This window comes from Bos mutus, chromosome 16, assembly GCF_027580195.1.
Source record: "Bos mutus isolate GX-2022 chromosome 16, NWIPB_WYAK_1.1, whole genome shotgun sequence".
Taxonomy (NCBI): Eukaryota; Metazoa; Chordata; class Mammalia; order Artiodactyla; family Bovidae; genus Bos; species Bos mutus.
The window spans coordinates 31688336-31715212 of record NC_091632.1 but is presented as its reverse complement, the minus strand read 5'-3'; the positions used below and the strand labels follow the sequence as shown (position 1 = coordinate 31715212).

General features: G+C 42.6%; 1 protein-coding gene across 1 annotated transcript; it reads right to left on the bottom strand.

Moving 5' to 3' along the window:
* Positions 1-1660: 1660 nt before the first annotated feature.
* LOC106700572 (PRAME family member 8-like) lies at positions 1661-25634 on the bottom strand. Its single transcript, XM_070384389.1, has 8 exons — positions 25559-25634; positions 22573-22759; positions 21581-22156; positions 20134-20681; positions 9581-9740; positions 6563-6792; positions 2187-2262; positions 1661-1748 (listed from the first exon to the last, which is right to left on the bottom strand). Exons 1-8 carry the CDS (start codon positions 25632-25634, stop codon positions 1661-1663), a joined length of 1941 nt encoding a protein of 646 aa, XP_070240490.1.
* Positions 25635-26877: the final 1243 nt, after the last annotated feature.

The following is a 26877-nucleotide window of genomic DNA, read 5'->3' as shown; positions in this document are numbered from 1 at the left end:
AATGTCTATCTCTAGAGATAACTCCAGTCTCTCCTATACCCTCTTCAACCCTTCCAGTGCTGGCTGAGACTTACAGGCCCAGCAGGAGAGCCATGAGGACTGCTCATGTCTATGGTCATTGTCTCAGAAAGCAGTGAGGGCCCTTCCCAGAGCTCTCAGGTTGCTCACTGACCACTGACTGTGTTTCTTTTTGTGTGTATTAACCAACTGAAGAGCCACAGAAATAAGTATGGTGGTAACAGATGCCCCAGGCAGAATATAGAACCTGTATGAATGGTAAGGTTTCAGAACCTAGCAACTCAGTGCTTTTTTCTATTATCAGTGTCTGGAGATTCCTGAAGTATACACAGAAAACTGAAGAAGACATCACAGAACACAGCAGTAAGTTTACACTGAGGATCTTTTTGCTTTTGACCTTTTGTTTACAAATATACAACCATGGATAATGCCTACATATGTGTCTCAAGTTCAAATCCACCTAAAGAAATTTAGGCTCATATTTCTGTCTCCATAGGACCCATCACCCCAAGACACCCTTTACCTCTCAGACCCAACTTTTCCCTCTGCAACCCTGCATCCTCACTGAATCACATTTTCTTCTCATATTCACATTGAGCAGACATCTAAAACCATGGGTTTCTGTCCACTCACAATGCAACTGTGCCTTAACTTTCAGTTTTCAAGAAACTTTTGACAAACACACCCAGCTTGGCAAGGATATTGCCCCAGTATATGAAGGGCTCAGGATGATACAAAGTGGCATCTCCACAGTGTGGACCAGAGATGGAGCTAATGCAGGTGGTATTGTGGTGACCTAAGACTTTCAGTATCTCAAGCAATTCGGCCCGACACTGGGCAAGTCTTCCCAGTTGGAGGATTCCCTGAGAGATGAAACTCTCCCAAGAGACCAGGGACAGCTCTTGACTTAAACTGGGCAGCTCGGAGCTGTGTGCAGTGTCTTCTCCATGATAGCCGTGGAGAGTGGGTTTCCATGCATACTGAAGAGTGTGAACTGAAAGCAGTGGTTCAGGGCAGGCAGGATGGCCTCAAGGGGGGAGTCCCTGATTCAACACTTTCCTAAGTACAGTTCCTGGAGGGTGGCTACAACTTTCTCCAGCAAAGCTATGAGGAGCTCAGAACTAGAGTAGGCCAGGGTGACACCACTCAGATTCAGGCTCTTTAGCTGATTGATATTTGGACACTGGGAAAGGGGTCAAATCTGAAGCTGTAAGGAGGCAGTGAGTTATAACAAGGCTGTCCAAGGGGGTTGTCAGGCATCTGGAATATAAAAAGAGGAATTATGTGTTAGAAACTGGGGTAGAACGTGACCTCAAATTGGAAGACAAGTGATCTGGCCAAGGCCACAATTTGTCTGACTGACCATCTGATAATGATCAAACCCAGGGTGCCCAGTCTTATTTTAGCCAGAGTCTCAATTACATAATATCTTGAAAGCTCCCTTTCCTCATCTGTCCTGCAGAGTAGAACATACTCCACTTCTTTATGAGGATGAAAGAAATTAATGGAATGGACTAGAACAAACTCAGAGTAGAGCCTGACACTTTGTCTCAATCAGTGGGCATCCATGGTACTTTCAATGAGGTGAAGTCCTGTGAACAACTCCAAGGTAGCCGAGGGCTGCCCTATCCTCAACCTGTCCTCAGTCACTGGGTCCATTGATGACTTTAAGGACATAAGGACACTGGATCCAGACCACATTCTCCAGAAGTCCTGGCCAGTATTCCCTCCTGTGGGGCAACAGCAGATGGTTTAAGATCCGAACACAGTGAAGCCAGTCTTAGAATTTAGGCAACAGTCTGACTTCCCACCTAAGCTCTTACCGCACGTTCCTGATGTCACCTGCAGCCTTGCCCCCTTCTTGTCTCTCTGGCTCTGTTTCCTCCCTCTCCTTTTCCCCCTCCATCCTTCCTAGATTTCTACTTCTAGTACACTTAGCATCACTAGAAGGATGTGTAGCATGTACTTTTAGGTTCTCTTGCATCTTAGGCACTCTTGTACTGCTGGAAGGCTTTTTCCAAAGAGAGCTCAGCAATGGCCAAGGTCTCTGAGCTTCTTCGTTGACATCATCAGAAGCCTCTGGTCCATCTTTTGGCCATCCACTTTCTGATCCCAGGTCTCTCTTCAGGTTGTCTATTAACCTACAAGGCTACCTGGATTAGACTCACCTGGGGCAATCTTTCTGGGCAAGCAGGACATCCAGCACTGCTTGTAAGGTCCCCACACAAGGTTTCTGCATCAGGCCTCCCAGAGGCAGGAGAACAAAGGGTCAGGTGTGCCTCATGGCCTTAAAAGTTTGTTTCTTCCATAGAAGGCCCTCATGAACCGTGAGGGGAAGAGCTCAATGGGCAGATACTCCAGAATAGTGATGGCTGAGGCCTCATCCCTCAACAAGCTCATTGCCACCAGGTCCAGGAGTCTGGGTTGTGTTCAGAGATATATCCTGACTCTGCTCCAAAAGGAATCCTGTGGAAACTTCCAGGGAACAAGCCATCCTTCTCTGGCCAAACAAGAACACACCGCAGCCTGTCTCCCCATGTTCAGCAGAAACTTTTCTGGACCAAGGGCAGTGACTGCCCTGGCAGTGGTGCAAGTGCCTGTTAGTCCCAAGTACACTCTGGGCTCAGCAGGCACAAAGGCATAGCTCTACTTCTTTGGGCACTAGAGCAAGAACCTCACCAGCAGCAAGGAGGAAGAAACCCAACCACTAGTCCATCCATTTCCATCCACTGCTTTGCTTAATCATGCTCCACTGGGAGGCGGGTACCATGAGCTGAAAGCTAAGCTTCATCTTTTTTGGGGAAAATTTTAATCCATCACTTAGAGCCTTAAAACTGTGGGAATAAGAGCATCATGTGGCCCAACACAGTCTTTATCCTCAGTTCCCACAGTTCACTGGGCTGGGGAAGGGTAAGTGAAGTGTGAAAGTCACTCAGTCGTGTCCGACTCTTTGTGACTCCAGAGATTATACAGTCCGTGGAATTCTCCAGGCCAGAATACTGGAGTGGGCAGCCGTTCCCTTATCCAGGGGATCTCCCAACCCAGGAATCGAACTTTGGTCTCCTGCATTGAAGGCTGATTCTTTACCAACTGAGCTATAAGAGATACCCCTACAATGAATGCTGCTTATTCACAAATTAAAATTTTAAATTTCAAGAAATAAAATTCCAACAGATGATTTTCACTAAAAATAGCATCTGCTCCTTAAAAAAATATTTTAAAATGGTATAAACCAAGGCACCAATTAAAATATTTGGGATTAAGTCAAAACCACAGAAGAGGCAAAATAAAAACTTTAAATCAGTACATAAAAAAATAAATAATTTTTGTTCATTTTAATTTATTTATATATTCAATTAGGCCATGTGGCATGCGGGATCTTAGTTCCTGGACCAGGGATTGAACCGATGCAGTGGAAATGCAGCATCTTAACCGCTGGTTTGCAAAACTGTGCAAACCTAGACGGCATATAAAAAAGCAGTAATGTCACTTTGCTGCCAACAACAGCAGAGCTGGTGAGTTACTGATATGAAGTATTCCTTCCACTAAACTCCATTCCTTCATATCCAGTACAAAGACTCCACTCTCTGAAAATAGCATATGGAATGTTATTTTAAGCCTCTATTTAAAAAGCCTAGCTAGTAAAATCACAAAGTGTATGAGCTATAATCTAAGTGCAGAAACGAAATACTTCAAATGTCAAGAAATAAAATTCCATACAGTCAGGTGCTTTTTATTTTAAAAAATGTACTTAAGTCAATTAAAAGTTATATAAACCAAGCACACACAAAAGATATGGAAATAAGGCTAAACTACACTTTGATGAAAAATCAAAGCCTTAAATTTATCTTGAAAAAAAGAAAGCGGACGACTTTTTCTGCCATCCTGAACTGTTTGCCACCATTCAAGACCCACTGGCCATGAGTAAGATGAGAATGTTTTTAGCTGAGATCAGTAATTCACCAGCTCTGCTATTGTTGGCAGGGCACTAAAACCTCAAATCCCTGTAGAATCCAGGCAATGACTCTACATCTCTTCTTTGGTGCCTGAGGCTTTTATAGGACTTTCTCATAATTTCTTCCCCCTTCCGATTAGTAACTCCCAATTGGAAAGTGAAACCTGGTTACTACTACTACTAAGTCGCTTCAGTCATGTCCGACTCTGTGTGACCCCATGACGGCAGCCCACCAGGCTCCCCCGTCCCTGGAATTCTCCAAGCAAGAACACTGGAGTGGGTTGCCATTTCCTTCTCCAATGCATGAAAGTGAAAAGTGAAAGTGAAGTTGCTCAGTCATATCCGACTCCCAGCGACCCCATGGACTGCAGCCTACCAGGCTCCTCCATCCATGGTATTTTCCAGGCAAAAGTACTGGAGTGGGTGCCATTGCCTTCTCCAGAAACCTGGTTAGATTCCATAATATCCAGCAGGTTAATCCTGATATTTGTCTGTCTCCAGATTGATTGAATCAGATTTTCATTTTTAAGAATTAGGTTGAAGGGGAAGTCAAAACACATTCCTAGATTTACCCCTACAAACACTGATTGAATTTTATTAATACAGACAACTGTAGTAGGGTGTTATCAAGGAGGGATTAATTTGTTCCCAACACTGGGCAAAAAAAGAAAAACCTGAAAGCATATTCCTGGAAAATCTTTGGCCATATCAAAAGTATCAAAATGTCCTACAAATAAGACAGCTTTGCAAGGGCAGTGGTGCTATATCAAAGAAAACAAAATAAATTTCTCAATGTATCAAGCTGTCTGGTTTCAAATTGAGAAATGAGTACATCATGGTTGTATATTGTCACCTTGCTTATTTAACTTATATGCAGAGCATATCATGCAAAATGCTCGGCTGGAAGAAGCACAAGCTGGAATCAAGATTGCCAGGAGAAATATCAATAACTTCAGATATGCATATGACACCACCCTTATGGCAGAAAGCAAAGAGGAACTAAAGAGCCTCTTGATGAAAGTGGAAAAAAGAGAATGAAAAAGCTGGCTTAAATCTCAACATTCAAAAACAAAGATCATGGCATCCGGTCCCATCACTTCACGGCAAATAGATGGGGAAACACTGGAAACAGTGAGATATTTTATTTTCTTGGGCTCCAAAATCACTGCAGATGGTGACTGCAGCCATGAAGTTAAAAGACACTTGCTCCTTGGAAGAAAAGCTGTGACCAGCCTATACAGCATATTAAAAAGCAGAGACATTACTTTGACGAAAAAGGTCTATCTAGTCAAAGCTATGGTTTTTCCAGTAGTCATGTATGGATGTGAGAGTTGGACCATAAAGAAAGCTGAGCACCAAATAATTGATGCTTTTGAACTGTGGTGTTGGAGAAGATTCTTGAGAGTCTCTTGGACTGCAAGGAGATCAAACCAGTCAGTCTTAAAGGAAATCAGTCCTGAATATTCATTGGAAGGACTGACGCTGAATGTGAAGCTCCAATACTTTGGCCACCTGATGTGAAGAACTGATCCATTGGAAAAGACCCTGATGCTGGGAAAGATTGAAGGCAGGAGGGGAAGGGGATGACAGAGGATGAGATGGTTGCAGGGCATCACCGATTTGATGGACATGAGTTTGAGCAAGTTCTGGGAGTTGGTGAAGGATAGGGAAGCCTGCCATGCTACAGTCCATGGGACCACAAAGAGTCTGAGCTACTGAACTGAATTGACTGATCAAGTCGCCTCTCCAGTGTTATGTTTGAATAATAGCTGATCAGGAGCCTATTAGGTAGCAAGAGCAGTCTCTTGGGGATGTGGTTGGTTCTCCAGGCTCAAGTCATGGCATCTCTGATGGAGATCAAGTCAAACTCACAGTGAGAAGTGAGGAGGGATTAGGGCAGCCTGTAACTGGGCATTCCTACAGCAACCCTGTAAATGACTGAAGACACTGTAAAATATGAGTATATTTTCCCCCATTGAGTGGCAGAGAGATTAAAAGATCTTTCTGAGTGGAGTTTAGAAACCAAAGGGTGTGGCCAAGAAAAGACAGTTGTCACCTTTGAGGGTATTTCTTCCCAGAAAGATGGGATCATTTGAAAGACTAAATCTGAGAATGTGAGCAGAGGGAGAAGTGACCAACCCTGGGACCATCCCCAGTGATCAAATATCAGAAACCATGAGTGGGTGTTCCCTTCATAGTGTCCCCAAGTCCTAGATGTCAGATGTCCCCAAGGGCTGAGAGGAAAGTTTTATAGAGGCAATCAACTAGATGTGAGTATTACAGCTGTATACAAGGGTGCTATGTGATCACATATGTAATCACCCTGTGTGGACAGGGGTTGAGGGTAATCCAGATGCTCCTGGGACATCCTAAGTCTCTCAGAATCTCAAACAGCTCAGCCTGAAGCTTGGAAAGTCTCCCTTCCAGGAGAACACACTGAGGGCTGACACTCTCCTGAGGGGTAGGATACCATTTATGACTTAAACAGTTGCAGCATCTTCTCCATAATGGCCATGGACAGGAAGTTCCCACTTAGGCTGAAGGACGTGAGCTAGGAGCAGCAGCTCAGGGCAGGCAGGAGGGCCTCACACTGGAAGTTCCTGATCCCACACATATCTGAGTCCAGTTTCTGGAGAGTAGTGGAAACTTTCTCCAGCAGAACTGGGAAGATCTCGAGACTAAAGTCAGTCATGGTGACACCACTCAGATCCAGGACTTTGAGCTGACTGATGTTCAGGCACTGGGACAGATGGATAAAGCCTGATCCTATAAGTTGGCAGTAAATTATTGAGAGGTTGTCCAAGGTGGTTTTCAGGCACCTGGGGGAGAAACATCAGTTAGTTCTTGGAAACTGAGGTACCAGGTGAGCTGGAGGTGAGAGACAAAAGATTACTACAAAATTAGTCTGACCATTGGATGCTGGCCAATACACTGGTTGTCCAGTCTCATTCTAGGCTGAGTCCTGTCACCTTTACTGTGTAACTTCACAGAATCTTGAAAGCTCTTTTCCTCAAATATCAAGCAGAATACAACATACTCCACTTCCTTATGAGAATGAATGAAGATAATGGAATGCACTAGAGCATGTTCAGAGAAGAGCTATAGAGAGCCACAGTCAAGTGTGGCCATCCTTAATTTTAGTACTGGGAGATGAGATTTTAAAAATCATTTCACTCAGATACCTCAGTCCTTGCTTGGGCTTCAGACAACTGTATCTCTGGCCAGCTGAGGCTCTAGAGAGAAATGCATAAGGAACCCACCTGCACAAGCTCCCACAACATCAACTAGAGTTGCCAGTCTGCATGGACCCACTTACATCCTTGCATCACTTTATAGAACCTATTACTTTTTACTATTCTTTAGGCCCTGATCCACAATCATGATTTTATTATATATTAGTTACATGCTCTGGAGCATGAAACAACATTTTACAGCTAGGGAATTTAAGACAGGCTCACTGTATGCAAAAACACAATGTGAGCATATAGCCTCTTCAGAGATACTGTGTTCTGATGTGATTTTCCTACTTTAGTGTCCTGTCTACTTAACCTAGTTTTCTAAGTCATTGTGTGATCATTGACCTAGAGCCAGACATCCTGGAATGTGAAGTCAAGTGGGCCTTAGAAATCATCACTACGAACAAAGCTAGTGGAGGTGATAGAATTCCAGTTGAGCTATTTCAAATCCTGAAAGATGATGCTGTGAAAGTGCTGCACTCAATATGCCAGCAAATTTGGAAAACTCAGCAGTGGCCACGGGACTGGAAAAGGTCAGTTTTCATTTCAATCCCAAAGAAAGGCAATGCCAAAGAATGCTCAAACTACCGCACAATTGCACTCATCTCACATGCTAGTAAAGTAATGCTCAAAATTCTCCAAGCCAGGCTTCAGCAATTCATGAACCATGAACTTCCAGATGTTCAAGCTGGTTTTAGAAAAGGCAGAAGAACCAGAGACCAAATTGCCAACATCTGCTGGATCATTGAAAAAGCAAGAGAGTTCCAGAAAAACATCTATTTCTGCTTTATTGATTATGCCAAAGCCTTTGACTGTGTGGATCACAATAAACTGTGGAATATTCTGAAAGAGATGGGAATACCAGACCACCTGATCTGCCTCTTGAGAAATTTGTATGCAGGTCAGGAAGCAACAGTTAGAACTGGACATGGAACAACAGACTGGTTCCAAATAGGAAAAGGAGTACATCAAGGCTGTATATTGTCACTCTGCTTATTTAACTTATATGCAGAGTACATCATGAGAAATGCTGGACTGGAAGAAGCACAAGCTGGAATCAAGATTGCTGGGAGAAATATCAATAACCTCAGATATGCAGATGACACCATGTGCATAAAGTGGCAGAAAGTGAAGAGGAACTCAAAAGCCTCTTGATGAAAGTGAAAGAGGAGAGTGAAAAAGTTGGCTTAAAACTCAACATTCAGAAAACGAAGATCGTGGCATCTGGTCCCATCACTTCATGGGAAATAGATGGGGAAACAGTGGAAACAGTGTCAGACTTTATTTTTTTGGACTCCAAAATCACTGCAGATGATGACTGCAGCCATGAAATTAAAAGATGCTTACTCCTTCGAAGGAAAGTTATGTCCAACCTAGATAGCATATTCAAAAGCAGAGACATTACTTTGCCAACAAAGGTCTGTCTAGTCAAGGCTATGGTTTTTCCAGTGGTCATGTATGGATGTGAGAGTTTGACTGTGAAGAAAGCTGAGCACCAAAGAATTGATGCTTTTGAACTGTGGTGTTGGAGAAGACTCTTGAGAGTTCCTTGGGCTGCAAGGAGATCCAACCAGTCCATTCTGAAGGAGATCAGTCCTGGGATTTCTTTGGAAGGAATGATGCTAAAGCTGAAACTCCAGTCCTTTGGCCACCTCATGCGAAGAGTTGACTCATTGGAAAAGACTCTGATGCTGGGAGGGATTGGGGGCAGGAGGAGAAGGGGACGACAGAGGATGAGATGGCTGGATGGCATCACTGACTCGATGGAGGTGAGTCTGAGTGAACTCTGGGAGTTGGTGATGGACAGGGAGGCCTGGCGTGCTGCGATTCATGGGGTCACAAAGAGTCAGACACGACTGAGTGATTGAACTGAACTGAACCTCTTCCTAAGGAAGAAATCAAAATCTCCCCATTGCTAGATCAAAACATTCCAGTCTATAATCTGTACCTCCCTAGCAAAGTGTCCCTTTCAAGACTGCTAAGTCGCTTCAGTCGTGTCCGACTCTGTGCAACCCCATAGATGGCAGCCCACTGGGCTCCTGTGTCCCTGGGATTCTCCAGGCAAGAATGCTGGAGTGTGTTGCCATTGCCTTTTCCCTTTCAAGGCTACTATCCAGTTTATCTTCCCCTCCTTTCTGATTCTCTGCTTCAAGTAACTTTAAGGAGGTGGGGCATGTTCTTTCAGGTTGCCCTGCATCATAGACACTTCATGCTTCCAGAAGGCATTTCCCATAATGAACCATAGCCTCTGAGCTTCTACACTGCCATCTTCAGAATCCTCTGGTCCATCCATTGGCCATCCACTTAGTCTATGCCAGGTGTTTCTTCTGGGATGTTCAGGACCCTCTCAGGCTACCTGGATCTGACTCACCTGGAATGAACCTTCTGGTCAGGCAGAACATCAAGTGCTTCCAGCATTGCTTGTATGGGCCCCACATTAGGCAGATCAATGAGGATCCCCAGAGGCAGGCAAACAAAGGGCCTGGCTTGCACCATGGCCTTCAAGGTCTCAATATGTCTCCCATAGAAGGCTTCAATGAAGAGGGGAGGGATGAACCCCATAGGTAGCTCTTCCAGAGCATAAATGGCTTAGGCTTCATCCCTTAGCAGGCTTGATCCTGCCAAGTCCAGGAATCTGGGTGGGATTGGGCACTAATCCTGACTCAGTTCTAAAAGGACTCCTGTGGAAACTCCAGAGAACAAGGCATCCATTTCAGGCCAAACTTGAGCAAATCTTAGACTGTCTCCAAACCCTTCAAAGGAATTCACTCAGTGCCAAGATCACTGCCCTGGCAGGGGTGGAAGCACCTCACTTATGCCCAATTACACTCTGGTCTCAGTGGATACAAAACTATAACATTATCCCTACTGGATCGAGAACAAGCAGCTCAAAGGTACTAGTGAGGAGGAAAAGCAACCACTGTCTCATTCAGGTCCATCCTCTACTTTGCTTAATTCATGTTCCACTGGGAAGTGGGTACTTACCAGCCTGAATGCTAACTCCAGTTGCTATTCGGGGGAAAACATCCAGACCACGACTTACAGTCCAAAATCTATGGGAAAAGATTGTCATGTGGAACAACACAGGCTATATCCTCCTCAGTTACCCCAATTAACCTGGCTGGTGAAGATGAAAGAGAACCTTTAACATAAATTCCATTTATGCACAAAATATGTAGACGACCCAGAGGGATGGTACAGGGAGGGAGGAGGGAGGGGAGTTCATGATGGGGAACACGTGTATACCTGTGGCAGATTCATGTTGATGTATGGCAAAACCAATACAATATTGTAAAGTAATTAATCTCCAATTAAAATAAATAAATTTGTATTTAAAAAAAATAAAAATTAAAAATTAAAAAATTTCAATAAATAAAATTCCAAAGAGAAACTTTCATTAAGAACATCTGCTTGATTAAGATATGTAAGAATGATATTAGCCAAATCACTAATCAAAATGCTTAATAATAATAATAATAATAATGCTTAATAATCAGAATTCAGGCAAGATTACTTTGAGAGGCAAATCCAAAATATGAAAGAAGTCTGTTACTCTAAAGGAAATGATTTTATTTAAAACTCTTCAGACACTCTAGGAAGAGTTTGTTAGAGTTCGTTCCTGAAGCTAACCTTCAAGATTAGCTAGATAAGGGAAAGGAAAGAGTCTCCTTATATGAGGTTGGAAACTTATTGCTCTTATGTGGCTGGAGGGGTGGATCAGACCTCAGACTGCAGATCCCAGACCTCAGACCGCAGACCCTGAGCTGAGAACCCAGACGGTGGCTTCAGAGCAAGAAGATTCTGCTTTTCTTTTCTTTGGTGTTTGAGAGTTTTATACACCATTCTAATTCCCTCCAGAGAAGGCAATGGCAACTCACTCCAGTACTCTTGCCTGGAAAATCCCATGGGCGGAGGAGCCTGGTAGGCTGCAGTCCATGGGGTCACGAAGAATCAGACACAACTGAGCGACTTCACTTTCACTTTTCACTTTCATCCACTGGAGAAGGAAATGGCAAGCCACACCAGTGTTCTTGCCTGGAGAATCTCAGGGACAGGGGAGCCTGGTGGGCTGCCGTCTATGGAGTCACACAGAGTCGGACACGACTGAAGCGACTTAGCAGCAGCAGCAGCAGCAGCTAATTCCCTCATCCCTGTTCACAACAAACTGTGGAAAATTCTTCAAGAGGTAGGAATACCAGACCACCTTCCCTGCCTCCTGAGAAACCTGTATGCAGGTCAAGAAGCAACAGTTAGAACCAGACATGCAACAACAGACTGGTTCCAAATCAGGAAAGGAGTATGTCAAGGTTGTATATTGTCACCCTGCTTCTTTAACTTCTATGCAGAGTACATCATGAGAAATACAGGTCTAGACGAAGCACAGGGTGGAATCAAGATTGCCAGGAGAAATATCAATAACTTCAGATATGCAGATGACATCACCCTTACGGCAGAAAGCAAAGAGGAACTAAAGAGCCTCTTGATGAAAGTGAAAAAAGAGAGTGAAAAAGCTGGCTTAAATCTCAACATTCAAAAACAAAGATCATGGCATCCGGTCCCATCACTTCACGGCAAATAGATGGGGAAACGCTGGAAACAGTGAGATATTTTATTTTCTTGGGCTCCAAAATCACTGCAGATGGTGACTGCAGCCATGAAATTAAAAGACACTTGCTCCTTGGAAGAAAAGCTATGACCAAACTATATAGCATATTAAAAAGCAGAGACGTTACTTTGCCAACAAAGGTCCATCTAGTCAAAGTTATGGTTTTTCCAGTAGTCATGCATGGATGTGAGGGTTGGACTATAGAGAAAGCTGAATGATGAAGAATTAATGCTTTTGAACTGTGGTGTTGAATAAGACTCTTGAGAGTTCCTTGGACTTCAAGGAGATCAAACCAGTCAATCCTAAAGGCAATTAGTCTTGAATATTCATTGGAAGGACTGATGCTGAAGCTGAATCTCCAGTATTTTGGTCCTCTGATGCAAACAGTGGACTCTTTGGAAAAGACCTTGATGCTGGGAAAGATTGAAAGTGAAAGAAGGGAATGACAGAGGATGAGATGGTGGGATGGCATCACCGACTCGATGCATATGAGTTTGAGCAAGCTCTGGGAGTTGCTGATGGACAGAGAAGCCTGGCATGTCAGGCTGCAGTCCATGGGATCGAAAAGGGTCAGACACAACTAAGAGACTGAACTGAATTGAACTGAACCCAAAACAGATTCCTGATTAGATTATAGAACACCCATTGAATTTATCATGACTGGATCTTCACTTTTCTCCAGATTGGTTGATTGAATCAGATATACCTGCAGGGTGCAAAAAAAAAAAAAAAAAAAAGATGGAGGGGGAATCAAGATTTCATTCATTGATTAACTGTGCAAAAGTTGATTGAATTCTATTCATATGTACAGTTACTTCCTGAATATGAACAAAAAAGTAAATTATTGATTTCTAACATTGGACAGAAAAAACCAAAGTGGAAAGTATCATTGCTGGGGGGACTTTTGCCATATAAAAATTATAAAAATATCCCTGAATGAACACAGCTTTATGAAAACAGTCATGTTGTTCACATAAGAAACAAAATACAGAGGTCTCTGACAAAAATGTCACTCAGGTGTTATGTGGGAAGCATAGGAGGTTGTGAGGCTATTTAGGCAGCATGAAAGACCTTTAGGGGGTTGGGGGTTGGTTTCCTAGGCTTAAGCCAAGCCTTCTCTGAAGGTAGACAGGTCAAAATTACAGTGAGAAGTAAGAGTGGGTCTGGCTGGGTTGGATCTGGGCATTCATAGAAGGTCCACATGAATGATCCACAATGTAAAATAGAGTTTTGGGTTTTTTTTCTCTTTTATGAAAGAGGTAGATTTAAAGAAGTTATTCTGGGTGATATTAGGAAAGTGAAAGAGAGTGGCTCAGAGGATACAGTGTTGTCTTTGAGAGTGTTTCCTTCTAGAAAGTTTGCTCCACAGAGCATTTGATCTTTGAAGTTGTTCAGTCACTAAGTCCTGTCCTGCTCTTTGTGACCCCATAGACTTCAGCATGCACAACAGGCTACACAGCCCTCCACTATCTCCCTGAGTTTGCTCAAGTTCATGTCCATTGAGTCTGTGATGCTATCTAACCATCTCATTCTCTGCCACTCTCTTCTCCTTTTGCCTTCAGTCTTTCCCAGCATCAGGGTCTTTGCCAATGAGTCGGCTGTTCTCATCAGGTGGCCAAAGTATTGGAGCCTCAGCTTCAGCTTCAGCATCAGTCCTTCCAATGAATAGTCAGGATTGATTTCCTTTAGGATTGATTATCTCCTTGCTGTCTGAGGGACTTTCAAGAGTCTTCTCCAGCACCACAATTGAAAAGCATCAATTCTTCAGTGCTCAACTTTTTTTATGGTCCAACTGTCACATCCATACGTGGCTACTGGGAAAACCATAGCTTTGAATATACAGACCTTTTTCAGCAAAGCGATGTCCCTGCCTTTTAATATGCTGTCTAGATTTCTCATAGCTTTCCATCCAAGAAGCAAGTATCTTCTCTTCAAATCTCAGAATCTTCTGGTTTTTCTTGCTCACTCTAAGGAAAATTAAACTGGCCTAGTAACAGAATATCATAATTCATATTTGTGATCATCTTAATCAGCAGCTGAAATGTCCAGAGGGTTATCATTATGATAAAAGTGCTGGTGATAGCAAAGTTCTTTGGAATTTTTATTGTGTTTCTGTTCAACTTTTTGTATTTTATTGAATATTCTCTTATTATCAGATTCTTTCTCATGACCAGTGTTGAAAATAAAGGCATCATCCTTTCAGAAAAGCAATCTTGAGAAAGAAGAATGGAACTGGAGGAATCAACCTGCCTGACGTCAGGCTCTACTACAAAGCCACAGTCATCAAGACAGTATGGTACTGGCACAAAGACAGAAATATAGATCAATGGAACAAAATAGAAAGACCAGAGATAAACCCACACACCTATGGACACCTTATCTTTGACAAAGGAGGCAAGAATATACAATGGAGAAAAGACAATATCTTTAACAAGTGGTGCTGGGAAAACTGGTCAACCACTTGTAAAAGAAGGAAACTAGAACACTTTCTAACACCATACACAAAAATAAACTCAAAATGGATTAAAGGTCTAAACGTAAGACCAGAAACGATAAAACTCCTAGAGGAGAACATAGGCAAAACAGTCTCTGACATAAATCACAGCAGGATCCTCTATGACCCACCTATCAGAATATTGGAAATAAAAGCAAAAATAAACAAATGGGACCTAATTAAAAATTAAAAGCTTCTGCACAACAAAGGAAACTTTAAGCAAGATTAAAAGACAGCCTTGAGAATGGGAGAAAATAATAGCAAATGAAGCAACTGACAAAGAATTAATCTCAAAAATATACAAGCAACTCCTGCAGCTCAATTCCAGAAAAATAAATGACCCAGTCAAAAAATGGGCCAAAGAACTAAACAGACATTTCTCCAAAGAAAACATACAGATGGATAACAAACACATGAAAAGATGTTCAACATCACTCATTATCAGAGAAATGCAAATCAAAACCACAATGAGGTACCATTTCACGCCAGTCAGAATGGCTGCTACCCAAAAGTCTACAAGCAATAGATGCTGGAGAGGGTGTGGAGAAAAGGGAACCCTCTTAACACTGTTGGTGGGAATGCAAACTAGTACAGCCACTATGGAGAACAGTGTGGAGATTCCTCAAAAAACTGGAAATAGAATTTCCATATGACCCAGCAATCCCACTGCTGGGCATACACACTGAGGAAACCAGAATTGAAAGAGACACATGTACCCCAATGTTCGTCGCAGCACTGTTTATAATAGCCAGGACATGGTAGCAACCTAGATGTCCATCAGCAGATGAATGGATAAGAAAGCTGTGGTACATATACACAATGAAGTATTACTCAGCCATTAAAAAGAATAATTTGAATCAGTTTTAATGAGGTGGATGAAACTGGAGCCTATTATACAGAGTGAAGTAAGCCAGAAAGAAAAACACCAATACAGTATACTAATGCACATATACGGAATTTAGAAAGATGGTAACTATAACCCTGTATACAAGACAGCAAAAGAGACACTGATGTATAGAACAGTCTTTTGGACTCTGTGGGAGAGTGCAAGGGTGGGATGATTTGGGAGAATGGCATTGAAATATGTATAATATCATGTGAAATGAATCGCCAGTCCAGGTTTGATGCAGGATACAGGATGCTTGGAGCTGGTGCACTGGGATGACCCAGAGGGATGGGATAGGGAGGGAGGTGGGAGGGGGGTTCAGGATGGGGAACACATGTACACCCATGGCGGATTCATGTCAATGTATGGCAAAACCAAAATAATATTGTAAAGTAATTAGCCTCCAATTAAAATAAATAAATTTGTATTTAAAAAAAATACGCTAAAATGTTAAAAAAAGTAAACACACAGTGAATTGGAGAATTAAAGAGAGTTTAAGAAGCTTGCATAAAGAAACAAAAAGAGAAGTTCAGTTATTTAGATTTCACAAGAAAATGAGAATATACAGTGTTTATCTTTCTCTGACATATTTCACTGAACATAATGCCCTCAAAACACATCCTGTTTTGTGGAATATGGTAGGATATCCTTCTTTTCATGGCATAATTATATATATATATATATATATATACACACACACACACACACACATATACATATATGTACTTGTACACACACACTTATGAGGAGAAAGTTCAGGGGAGTAGCTTATTCTATCTGTAGTACTAGAATGTTTTTTTTTTTTTCTTATTGTTTGGGAAAATTAAGAAATACATGGAAAACAAATGGGGTTTTTGTTCATAAGCCTTTTTCATGGACATATACATTGACCAGAAAAGTTATTTCTTCTGCATGTTTATATTTCTGTTATCAGCAGCTGGTTAGCATTGATTTTCTCCAAGTTGGCTGATCCAGTCTTGCCTGTGAGTGTCCAGGAATCTCTGGCGGAGGCGTGGGTTGGCGGTGGCTTGATGCAGGGTCAGGGGCACTGAGCTTCCATAAGCCTCTTATCCATATTAGAGGGGCAGACAGAATGAAAACCACAATCACAGAAAACTAATTAAACTGATCACAAGGACCACAGTGTTGTCTAACTCAGTGAAACTATGAGCCATGCCATGTAGGGCCACCCAAGACAGATGGGTCATAGTGGAGAGTTCTGACAAAACGTGGTCCAATGGACAAGAGAATAGTAAACCACTTCACTATTCTTGCCTTGAGAACCCCAAGAACAGTATGAAAAGGCAAAAAGATAGGACACTGAATCCTGAGGTCGGTAGGTGCCCAATATGCTACTGGAGAAGACTGGAGAAATAACTCCAGAAAGAAGAGATGGAGCCAAAGCAAAAACAACACACAGTTGTGGATGTGACTGGTGATGGAAGTAAAGTCTGATGCTGTAAAGTTTTCCAGGGACCATGCATTTATAACCATTTACTGCCTTGCCTTTCTCCATGATCAGTTATGGGCCACAGGAGCATGGTTCCCTACCATTTTTTGGACAATATCTGTCTAACTTGGGAGTTTGCTAAGAAAAAAAATAATTTTAATACATATTAGTATCTTACAATCCACCAATTTTGCTCCATTCAGATGAGTTGAAACATTCTTTCCAGGCAAACATATGCACATGGAAGCTTATAGCAGCTTTACTCATCTTTGCCAGAACTTGAAAGGAACCAAGCTGTCCTTTAGTATGTGAAAAAACCAATGAACTGTGATGTATACTGACAATGAAATGGTGTCAAGCCATGAAAAATAATGGAGGAAATCACAATGTCTATTACTAAGTGAAAGAATCAATCTGAGAAGCCTACATAAAGTGAGTCAAAATACAGGACATTTTTGCAAAAGGCAAAATCACAGAAGAGTGAAATAATCAGATTTTTTTCCCCAGAGATTGAGATGGAGGAGGGATAAATAGGCAAAGCAAATACTTTGTGTGATTCTGCAGTGTTATTATATACTTGATAGAAGTCATAGAACACACAACGTTAAGGGGGAAACTCCATGTAAACTCTCTACTTTGGGTGACGATGTTATGTCAATGTAGGTTCATCAATTATAACAAATATTCTAATCAAATCAAATGGAGACTGTTGATAGCTGGGGGTCAATGCATGTGGAGGGAGGATTTAAGAGGAAATGCTCTGTACCGTATCCTCTATTTTACTCTGAACACAAAACTGCTCTTCAGTAGAAAGTCTACTTTAAAATTTACAATTGTAATCCAGTTCTGAAATTTTCTTATTCTAAATATTTTTAAGAAGAAATTATTAGTTTGAATGATCTTCAAAATCAGTTTTAAAGGTATTTTTACTTTGAAATTCCAAATCAAGTTAAGTACTTTTTTAAAATATCCACATGCATTCTTTCAAAGCACTAAATTTTCTTCATAATTTTAAAAGACAACGTTTATCTTCTATATTTATATCAATCACAGCACAAATATGTATATTAAATGAGCATTTACATTGCAGCAGATGTATACAGGATGCTGAACCCGACAGACCTGCTTGCAATATTAGTTCATGGCACCTGGTCTGATCTCCCAGCAGGTGGCCTAGGAGTCCTGAAGCTCAGAATGTGTATCACTAGAGAGGAATGGACTCTTTCCTATGACCTCCTCCTGACCCTCCCTGTGCTGGCTACTAGGGCAGCTTGGGGGAATTCTTATTCATTCAAGGCCTCATGTAAATGCTGAGCCCTCCTTCATTCTTTTCTGTCATAGAAATATAGAGTAAGCTTGAGGAATGAAGAATCCTGGGGGTGTCTGCTAGAAAGGGAAAAGAAGGAAATGACTCTTTTGTTGAGCTCCGACTGTATGCCAGCTCCAGTACCAAGGCCTCAACATGTTTCATCTCCTTGATTTACAGGAACCCCATACACTGTGGGTGCATCATTACTTCCATTTTATGGAAATCAGAGCCTCTTGCCTAAGATCCCTCAGTCCAATATCCACACCATCCCCAGAGCCAACAATACAAGCCCTTGAATCCTCAGCAGGGCCTTCGTTTGGGTGCACCTTTTTTATGGTCTTTGTGTTGGTTACATTTATGTGACTTTAAGGGTGGGTGTTTCTGAGATGGTGTTTCAGGAAGAGAGTAGCATTTAAACCCATCAAGTGACTGACGAAATGTGCCCTCACCAATGTGGCTGGGCTTCATTCAATTCCTGAGGGCCTGAATGGAACAAGATACCATCTTCTCTCCCTCTTCTTGTCCATGAACATAGCAGCTTCTGGATCTTGAGACTTGAAACTCCAGGACTTACACAAGTGTTTCCCTGGTTCTCAGGCCTTTAGCTTCACACTTGGAGTTACATCACCAGCTCCCCCAGTTTTCAGCCCTAAGCACTGGCCTGAGATAGAAAACTGGATTTGCTGGTTTTCTCACTTAGAGTAGACCATGGGACTTCTCCATCTCTGTAGCCCCTTTGAACCCATTCCCACAATAATCCCTTCTAATACATACTACATATACAGATCACTCTTGACCAACATGACTTTGAACTGCTCAGATCCTCTTCCTTGTGAACATTTTTCTACAGTAAATGTAATACTACCCCACCTGCAGGTGATTAAATCTGAGGATGTGGAACTGAGGACAGAGAGAATTGACTATAAGATGTATATAAGAATTATTTTGGAGAGCAGGCTGATATGTTGATAAAACATGTTACTAGTCTTCCCAGATAGGAAGAGATAGTAGGTGTTACAGGAATGTCAATCTCTCGAATACATGACCTACTCCCACAAAAGAATACAATCTCTTAATGTGGTTTAGAAATAGTAAAACCATGTCATATGCCTGTATGATTATAGTATTGATGACTCAGTGGTAAAGAATCCTCCTCCTGATGCAGGAGATGTGGGTTCAATCCCTGGGTCAGAAAGATCCCCTAGAGAAGGATATGGCAACTCACTCCATATTCTTGCCTAGGGAATCCCAGTGGAGCCTGGTGGACTACGGTCCATGGGGTCGCAAACAGTCAGGTGTGACTTAGCGACTAAACAACAGCAAAGAAAACTGTGTATCTTTGCTGGTCACAACTACTTTAATTCAAGGACAACTACACATGCATGACAAGCGTGGATTGGTGAGGACAGGGCCTCTGGTTCATCTGCAACGTGGGTGACGTCTTCCAGAATGGAGGATCCTGACTTGTATTAAACTCCTTTCCCAGCACAGAAAGGCCAGGAACTGAGACCTACGGACCCACCAGGAGAACCATGAGGACAGCTCACATCGAGGGTCACGGCGAGTCAGCACTGAGTACCCTGTCTAGAGATCTTCACTCCAGCGATTCAGTGGCCGCTGAGCATGTTGCCCTTGTTGTGTGAAGTAACCAAGTGAACAGCCACAGAAGTAAGAAAGAAGGTAACATGTTCTCAACGGAATAGCGAACTAGTGGGGATAGTGGGGTTTCTGATCATACACAATTCTGTGTGTTTTCTGTCATGAATAACTGGAGATTCCTGAGGTGAAAACAGACAAACACGATAATGTATCATGAAGGGCACCAGATACAAATACAATGCAGGTTTCTTTATTTGTGACCATTTATTTCCAATCTCCACTCAAAAATAATGCCACATATGCATACAAAATTTCCATCCAGAAAATTAGATTCATCTTTGTGATGCTATAAACCCAAGTCTCTGAAGGTCCCAACACCTCTCAGAGTCTACATTTCTCCTTGAAATCCTGCATCTCCACTGTATCATCTTAACTTTTCCCATTCATACTGAGCTGATGTCTGAAACCATGGATCAGTTTTCCTTTTATGATGCATCTATTCCCCATGTTTTAGTTTCCAAGTGCCCAGAAGAAAGCTTTGGCAGGTGCATCCAACTAGGCAGACATGTAACATTGATACAAAAGGGCTCCTCAGGATAGAATGTCTTATTGCTCCAGCGAGGACATGGGCTGGAGCTAAGCCAGATGGCCCTTGGACGTCCTAAATCCCGCATAATCTCAGTGAGTTTATCCCGAAGTTTGGCCAGTCGGCCCAGGTGGAGGGCTCCATGAGGGCTGTAACTCTCCTGAGGGGCAGGGTAAAACTCATCACTTAAGTAGAACAGCCCAGTGGTGTGACTCAGCAGCTTCTCCATGATGGCCATAGAGAGGACATTCCCACACAGACTGAAGGTCCTGAGCTGGGAACAGCAGCTCAGGACAGGCAGGATGGACTCAAGTCGGGACTCTGTGATCCCACACTGCTCTAAGTTCAGTTCCTGGAGGGTGGCTGCAACTTGCTCCAGAAGAATGCAGAGGATCTTAGGACTAAAGTCAGTCATGGTGACCCCACTCAGATCCAGGCCTTTGAGCTGATGGATGTTCGGGCACTGGGACAGATGGGTCAGGTCTGATTCTGTAAGCCGGCAGTTAGTTATTGCTAGGTGGTCCAAGGGGGTCATCAGGCATCTGGGGAGAAAAAAAGTGATGAAGTCTGAGAAACCCAGGAGGGGCAGCTGTTTTGGGAAGGTGATCGGCCCAAAGACAAGGTCCTACTAACTGTCTCCTGAAGATCAGTACTCAGAATGATCAGTCTCCTTTTAAACCTGACAATTCATCTCTGCATCACCTGCAAACCATCTGTGGTTTGTATGTTCTCTGGTCATACTTCACTACTATTGTCTCAGAATCACGCATTTCTTAAATATTTACTAGCATATCTGGAAAAGGCAACATTTAGGGCCTGGTAATTTGAGACAAGTTCAGAAACTTGGAGAGCACAAAGTTTTTGTTTTTTTTTTTTAATTTAAATTTATTTATTTTAATTAGAGGCTAATTACAATACTGTATTGGTTTTGCCATACATCAACATGAATCCGCCTGTGAGAGCACAGTTTTTCTTTCTGTCTCTGTCTCCCTCTGTCCCTCACGTTCTTTTCCTTTTTTTTTTTTTTTGCTGGCCATATCACATGTGCGGCTTGTGCAATCTTACTTTTCCCACCAGGGATCAAACCTGGACATTCAGCCCTGAAAGAGCAGAATTCTAACCATTGGACTGGCAGGTAATTCCCCAGACCATCTCTTTAAAATTGCTCTGATTATAGGTGACTTCCCTTCTTTGATCTCCTTTCACTTACCTATTTTCCTAAGTCATGTTACATAGATTTCCCTCCTTAAGAAAGAATCTGCCCTCACTGGGTCCAAGCCACACCATACACAGCTTTCTAGTACGGTGTCTGTGTTTGTTTTTCTACCTTGATTTCGGTGGTGAAGTGATACCACGGCTCAGGATAGAGCAGCTAGGGACCCTGTGTGCTTCACATGCCAGTGATGTGTTCACTGTTACCCAGCCAATGTTCCACACTCACCTGAGCATCTGGTCCAGGCAACCTTCAAGGAAGGAGGGAGAGTCTAGATAGAGATCCTGGAGATGGTGCAGCTTGAGAAACTGAGAGGTAAATTGGACAACTTGCTCCTGCTGCTCCTGTTTCTCAAGAGCAGACACGTGACTGCGGGAGAGAAGGAGTCTCTGCACGTTGCTCATCTGACCCAGGAGAGGAGCAAACTTGGCCAGGGTGGACAGATGCCAAATCCAATTCACTTGCACCTCCTGGATACAGTCCAGCTGCACCATATTCAGGACCTTCGTGATATTTTCCACAGGCATTGCAAAGATGGTCAGCTTCTTACAGCAGAGGTGAATGGAAGCTTTTCTCTGCTCCATCCACCTGAGGAGGTAGGTAAGGAAGTTATCCAGGGTCATTTTCTTTAGGCAAAGCTCTATGTAAATCTTCAGGGGAGCCAAGGGCTGATGGGTCTTTGAGCTCTGCTCAGCCACCGGTGCCATTCCTAATCTTGAGAACCCATGGGTGCTGGCTCCAGACCACATGCTCCAGAAGCTCTGGCCAGTATTCCTCAAATCTAGCACCCGCAGTTTGCACCTCCTATAAGGACAGGAGATTAACAGGGATGCATTAAAATCCACACAGAATGCAACCACAGTCTCAGAATTTGACAAATGATTGCCCACCGGTGCTTTTATTTCACATATCTCATCACCTGCTGCCTTGCCTTCTTCTGCCTCTCTTTCCTCCAACTCCCTTTCTCCTTTCTAGTTCTCCACTTCTAGTGGGATTAAGCATCATAGGAAGGAGATGGGGCATGTTCTTTCAATCCCCCTTGCATGGTAGGCACATTTACACATCAGTAAAGTATTTTCCATAGTGAGCCAAGGCCTCTGAGCTTCTTCATTGCCATCCTCAGAACCCTCTGGCCCATCCATTGGCCATCCACTTAGCCCAGCCCAGATGTCTCTTCCAGGATGCCCAGAACCCTATCAAGCTATCTAGATCTGACTCACCTGGAACGAACCTTCTGGGCAAGCAGGACATCAAGTGCTTCCAGCACTGCTTGTAGGGGCCCCACATGAGGCAGGTCAATGAGGCCCCCCAGAGGCAGGCAGACAAAGGGCCAGGCTTGCACCATGGCCTTTAGGGTCTTGATGTGTCTCCCACAGAAGGCGTCCATGAAGAGGGGTGGGAAGAGCTCTGTGGGCAAAAACTCCAGAGCAGAACAGACCAAGGCATCTTCCCTGATCAGGTGCATTCCAGCCAGGTCCAAGAGTCTGGGTGGGGTGGGGACACTCATCCTGGCTCTGCTTCAAAAAGAATCTTGTGGAAACTGCCAACAAATAAAGCATCCATGTCAAGCCAAAGAGGAACACATCTAAGACAATCCCCCAACCCTTCAGAGAAATCTACTCAGGACTGAGGTCCCAGCTCTGGCAGGGGTGAGAGTGCCTCAATTAGACCATAAGACATTCAGGCCTCAACGGGCACCAAGTTATAACTCTTTCCCTATTCAATTCAGAACAAGCTTCTCACAAGACCAGTAAGGAGGAAAGGCAACCACTAGCCATTTCAATTCAATCCAGTGCTTTGCTTAATTCATGTCCAAGCTAGAAGTGTGAAGCCAGGAGCCTGAAAGCTCACTCCAGTCTTTATGAGTGGAATATGTCAGACCATCACTTGTAGCCCTAAGTCTATGGGAAGAGGAAGGTCATGTGTACCCACACAGCCTCCATCCTCAGTTACCCTTAACACAAATGCCATTTGTGTAAAAAATATGTATTTGAAATTTCATGAACAAAACTCCAAACAGATAGTTTAAATATCTGCTGGGTAAAGACATTTAAAAATGATACCAGCTAAAGTACTAATCAAAATGTTTTGAGATTCAGGCAAAACTACACTGAGAGGCAAAACTAAAACCTGAAATGGGTTCATCATAAAGAAATTATTTTTTGAAAACTCTCCCTGCCACCCAGAACTACAAGTCACTCTTCAAGATTAGCTAACCATGGGGAAGGAATGGTTATTCTTATATGATGGAGGTAACTTACTGGTCTGATGTCGCTGGCAGGGTGCTCAGACCTCAGACGCTGTGAAGAACTCAGCTGGTGTCTCCAGAGCAGGAAGATTCTGCCTCTCTTTTCCAGTGCTTCAGATATTTATACACCTTTCTTGTCCCATAATTCCTCTGTCCCACTGCTAATCCAATCAGAAAGGGACTGATTTAACTATAGAAGACCTGTTGGATTGATCCTGATTGGATTATCATATTTATTTAGAGTAGTTGATTGAAATATATACACAGTCAGGAAACAAAAAGAATGATGGTGTGGCTGGGTGATCCAGGACCTATTCACAGTCACTTCCCTAAAACTGACTGAATTCTACCAATATGGACAGTTATATTTTTGAGGGTCAGACAGGAAAAGGATTATTGGTCCCCACCACTGGACAAGAAAAAAAGTTGACAGAATCATTTTGTTGGGGGAACTTCGGTCAAATCAACATTAGCAATATGTCCATGATTAAAACAGTCTCATGAAAACAGTGGTGTGTTATGAAAGAAAACAAAATACACTCATCCCTATATCAGCTTTTCACTGAGGAGTTATGTAGGAAACACAGGAGGTTGTGTGCCTATTCAGGAAGCCAGGGAGGAGCTTTGGGGATGTGGTGGTTTTTCCAGCCCTAAGTCAAGCTTTCTCTGAAGGTGGACAGACTGGAATTTCAGTGAGAATACGAGTGGTTCTGGACAGTTTGGAGCTGGGCATTCCTAAAGGGATAATGTGAATGATAGCAGCAATGTAAAATAGAGGTTTATTTTTTATTTCTTTTTTTTTTTAAACAGGGAAATTTAAAAACATTGTTCTGGGTGATATTAAGATAGCAAAATAGGGTTTCCCTGTGGCTCAGTGGTGAAGAATCTGACCACCAATGCAGGAGACACAGGTTTGATCCCTGGTTGGGGAAGATACCATATGACACAGGGCAACTAAGTTTACACGCCACAACTGTTAAGCCTGTGCTCCACAAAAGAGAAGCTACCGCAATGAGAAGGCCATGCACAGCAACTAGAAAGTAGCCCCCTCTCGATATAGGTAGAGAAAGGCCCCCGCAGCAGTGATGACCCAGGGCAATAAGAATAAATAAATAAACTGAAGAAATACAGTAAAAAGAGAGTGGCTCAGAGGAGACACTGTCATCATAGACGGCATTTTTTCCCAAAAAGTTGAGATCAGAACAACTAACTGCAAGAAAAGATTAAATCTAAGATGTGAGAAGAGGAAGGCGTGTGAATACTGGAATCAGATATTTCCCAGACTCAGAGGCAGTGAAGGTGGGCACTCTGGGTTCTTTGGGAACTTGGAGCCAGAGAAGAAATAAACCTTGTTCAGCTCCAAATAACCCTGTCATCCAGGGGCAAGCGCTACCAGCTGAGGTTTGTTTACCCATTTATTTATTTATTTTTCTCACTGAGGGCACTTTTCAGACGGCAAATTCCCCACATTTTTCAGGAGTGCATGCGTTTGTGCGCCAAGTCACTTCGGCCGTGATCAACTCTTTGCAACTCCATGGACTGTGGCCCACCAGGCTCCTCTATCCATGGATTTCTCCAGACGAGAATGTTGGAGAAGAAGCCAAACAAACCATAATTTCATTAGCATTTTTCCTAGTGCATTTAGATCATTACCATTTTACTCATAACTAGCCATGTTCAGCACAGATTCTGATCAAAGTGACACCATTACGCACAGAAATAAAATACTGCTTTTCTTGTCATAAATGCCAACACCTTTTCTGCACTAAATATGGAAACACTTATTGGTGTTTAATGTTCTACCACATTCATGTATGATTCCCACTTTGGGCTGCATCATACAAGGATTTCTTTGAAGTCTATGGCCATACATAAAGGGAGCCCCTTTGTCCACCTTTAAGAATTTTCAGTGCCTCTCATTCACCTAGTTATTTGATGCCAAAATTATTCTTATACACCTGTGGCCACCAAGGTGAAGACACTCTGCAGGTAGTTCTCAGTCTTGGTCACTTTGGGGACGATGGCTTCCACCATATTTCTCTCATGTATATAAATGGCCTTTACATACTACAATTTTAAAAAAATTAAAAAAAATTAAACTTTTTCAGATTTAACTATTAAAAAAGAAGATTAAATTGGATTCTACTCAAGTGACATTTAAATCCCTGGCCATCAATCCCTTTTATTAATAACTTGCAATTAGATTGAGATTAGTAACAACAATAAGCATGAACATCTCTGTTATTGAACAGAAACCGGGTGAACAATCATGCAGGCACTTTTTATTCATTCCTTCAGATAACCTTAAGAGGAAATCTGAACTTTACTCATATTTTCCCTATGTGTAAGCTGTTGATTCAAGGTCACTGCCAAGTAGAAGAAATTGCCCATTTCTGTGAAGAGAATAAGTAGTTGACAGGATCGGAAGAACATTCCCCCCTCCTCCGCCACCAAATTGCCAGGAAACCTAAATGTTGGAAATGACAATCAGAGAGATTTTGTGTGATGTTCCTGGAAATTTGGAAATTGAGAAGTCTAAGCTGGGAATAGATGATGTTGTGAAAGTGCTGCACTCAATATGCCAGCAAATTTGGAAAACTCAGCAGTGGCCACAGGACTGGAAAAGGTCAGTTTTCATTCCAATCCCAAAGAAAGGCAATGCCGAAGAATGCTCAAACTACCGCACAATTGCACTCATCTCACACGCTAGAAAAGGAATGCTCAAAATTCTCCAAGCCAGGCTTCAGCAATACGTGAACCATGAACTTCCAGTTGTTCAAGCTGGTTTTAGGAAAGGCAGAGGAACCAGAGACCAAATTGCCAACATCTGCTGGATCATTGAAAAAGCAAGAGAATTCCAGAAAAACATCTATTTCTGCTTTACTGATTATGCCAAAGCCTTTGACTGTGTGGATCACAATAAACAGTGGAATATTCTGAAAGAGATGGGAATACCAGACCACCTGATCTGCCTCTTGAGAAATTTGTATGCAGGTCAGGAAGCAACAGTTAGAACTGGACATGGAACAACAGACTGGTTCCAAATAGGAAAAGGAATACGTCAAGGCTGTATACTGTCACCCTGCTTATTTAACTTCTATGCAGAGTACATCATGAGAAATGCTGGGCTGGAAGAAGCACAAGCTGGAATCAAGATTGCGGGGAGAAATATCAATAACCTCAGATATGCAGATGACACCACCCTTATGGCAGAGAGTGAAGAGGAACTCAAAAGCCTCTTGATAAATGTGAAAGAGAGTGAAAAAGTTGGCTTAAA

Excerpts from the sequence above, each read along its gene's own strand:
- LOC106700572 (XM_070384389.1), bottom strand. The coding sequence starts at position 25,634 with ATGGTGGAAGCCATCGTCCCCAAAGTGACCAAGACTGAGAACTACCTG. Across the intron at positions 22,760-25,558 it reads CTTCACCTTGGTGGCCACAG|AGCTCTTCCCACCCCTCTTC; the intron begins GTGTATAAGAAT and ends TTTTGCCCACAG. Across the intron at positions 20,682-21,580 it reads TGCCTGGACCAGATGCTCAG|ATGCCTGATGACCCCCTTGG; the intron begins GTGAGTGTGGAA and ends TTTTCTCCCCAG.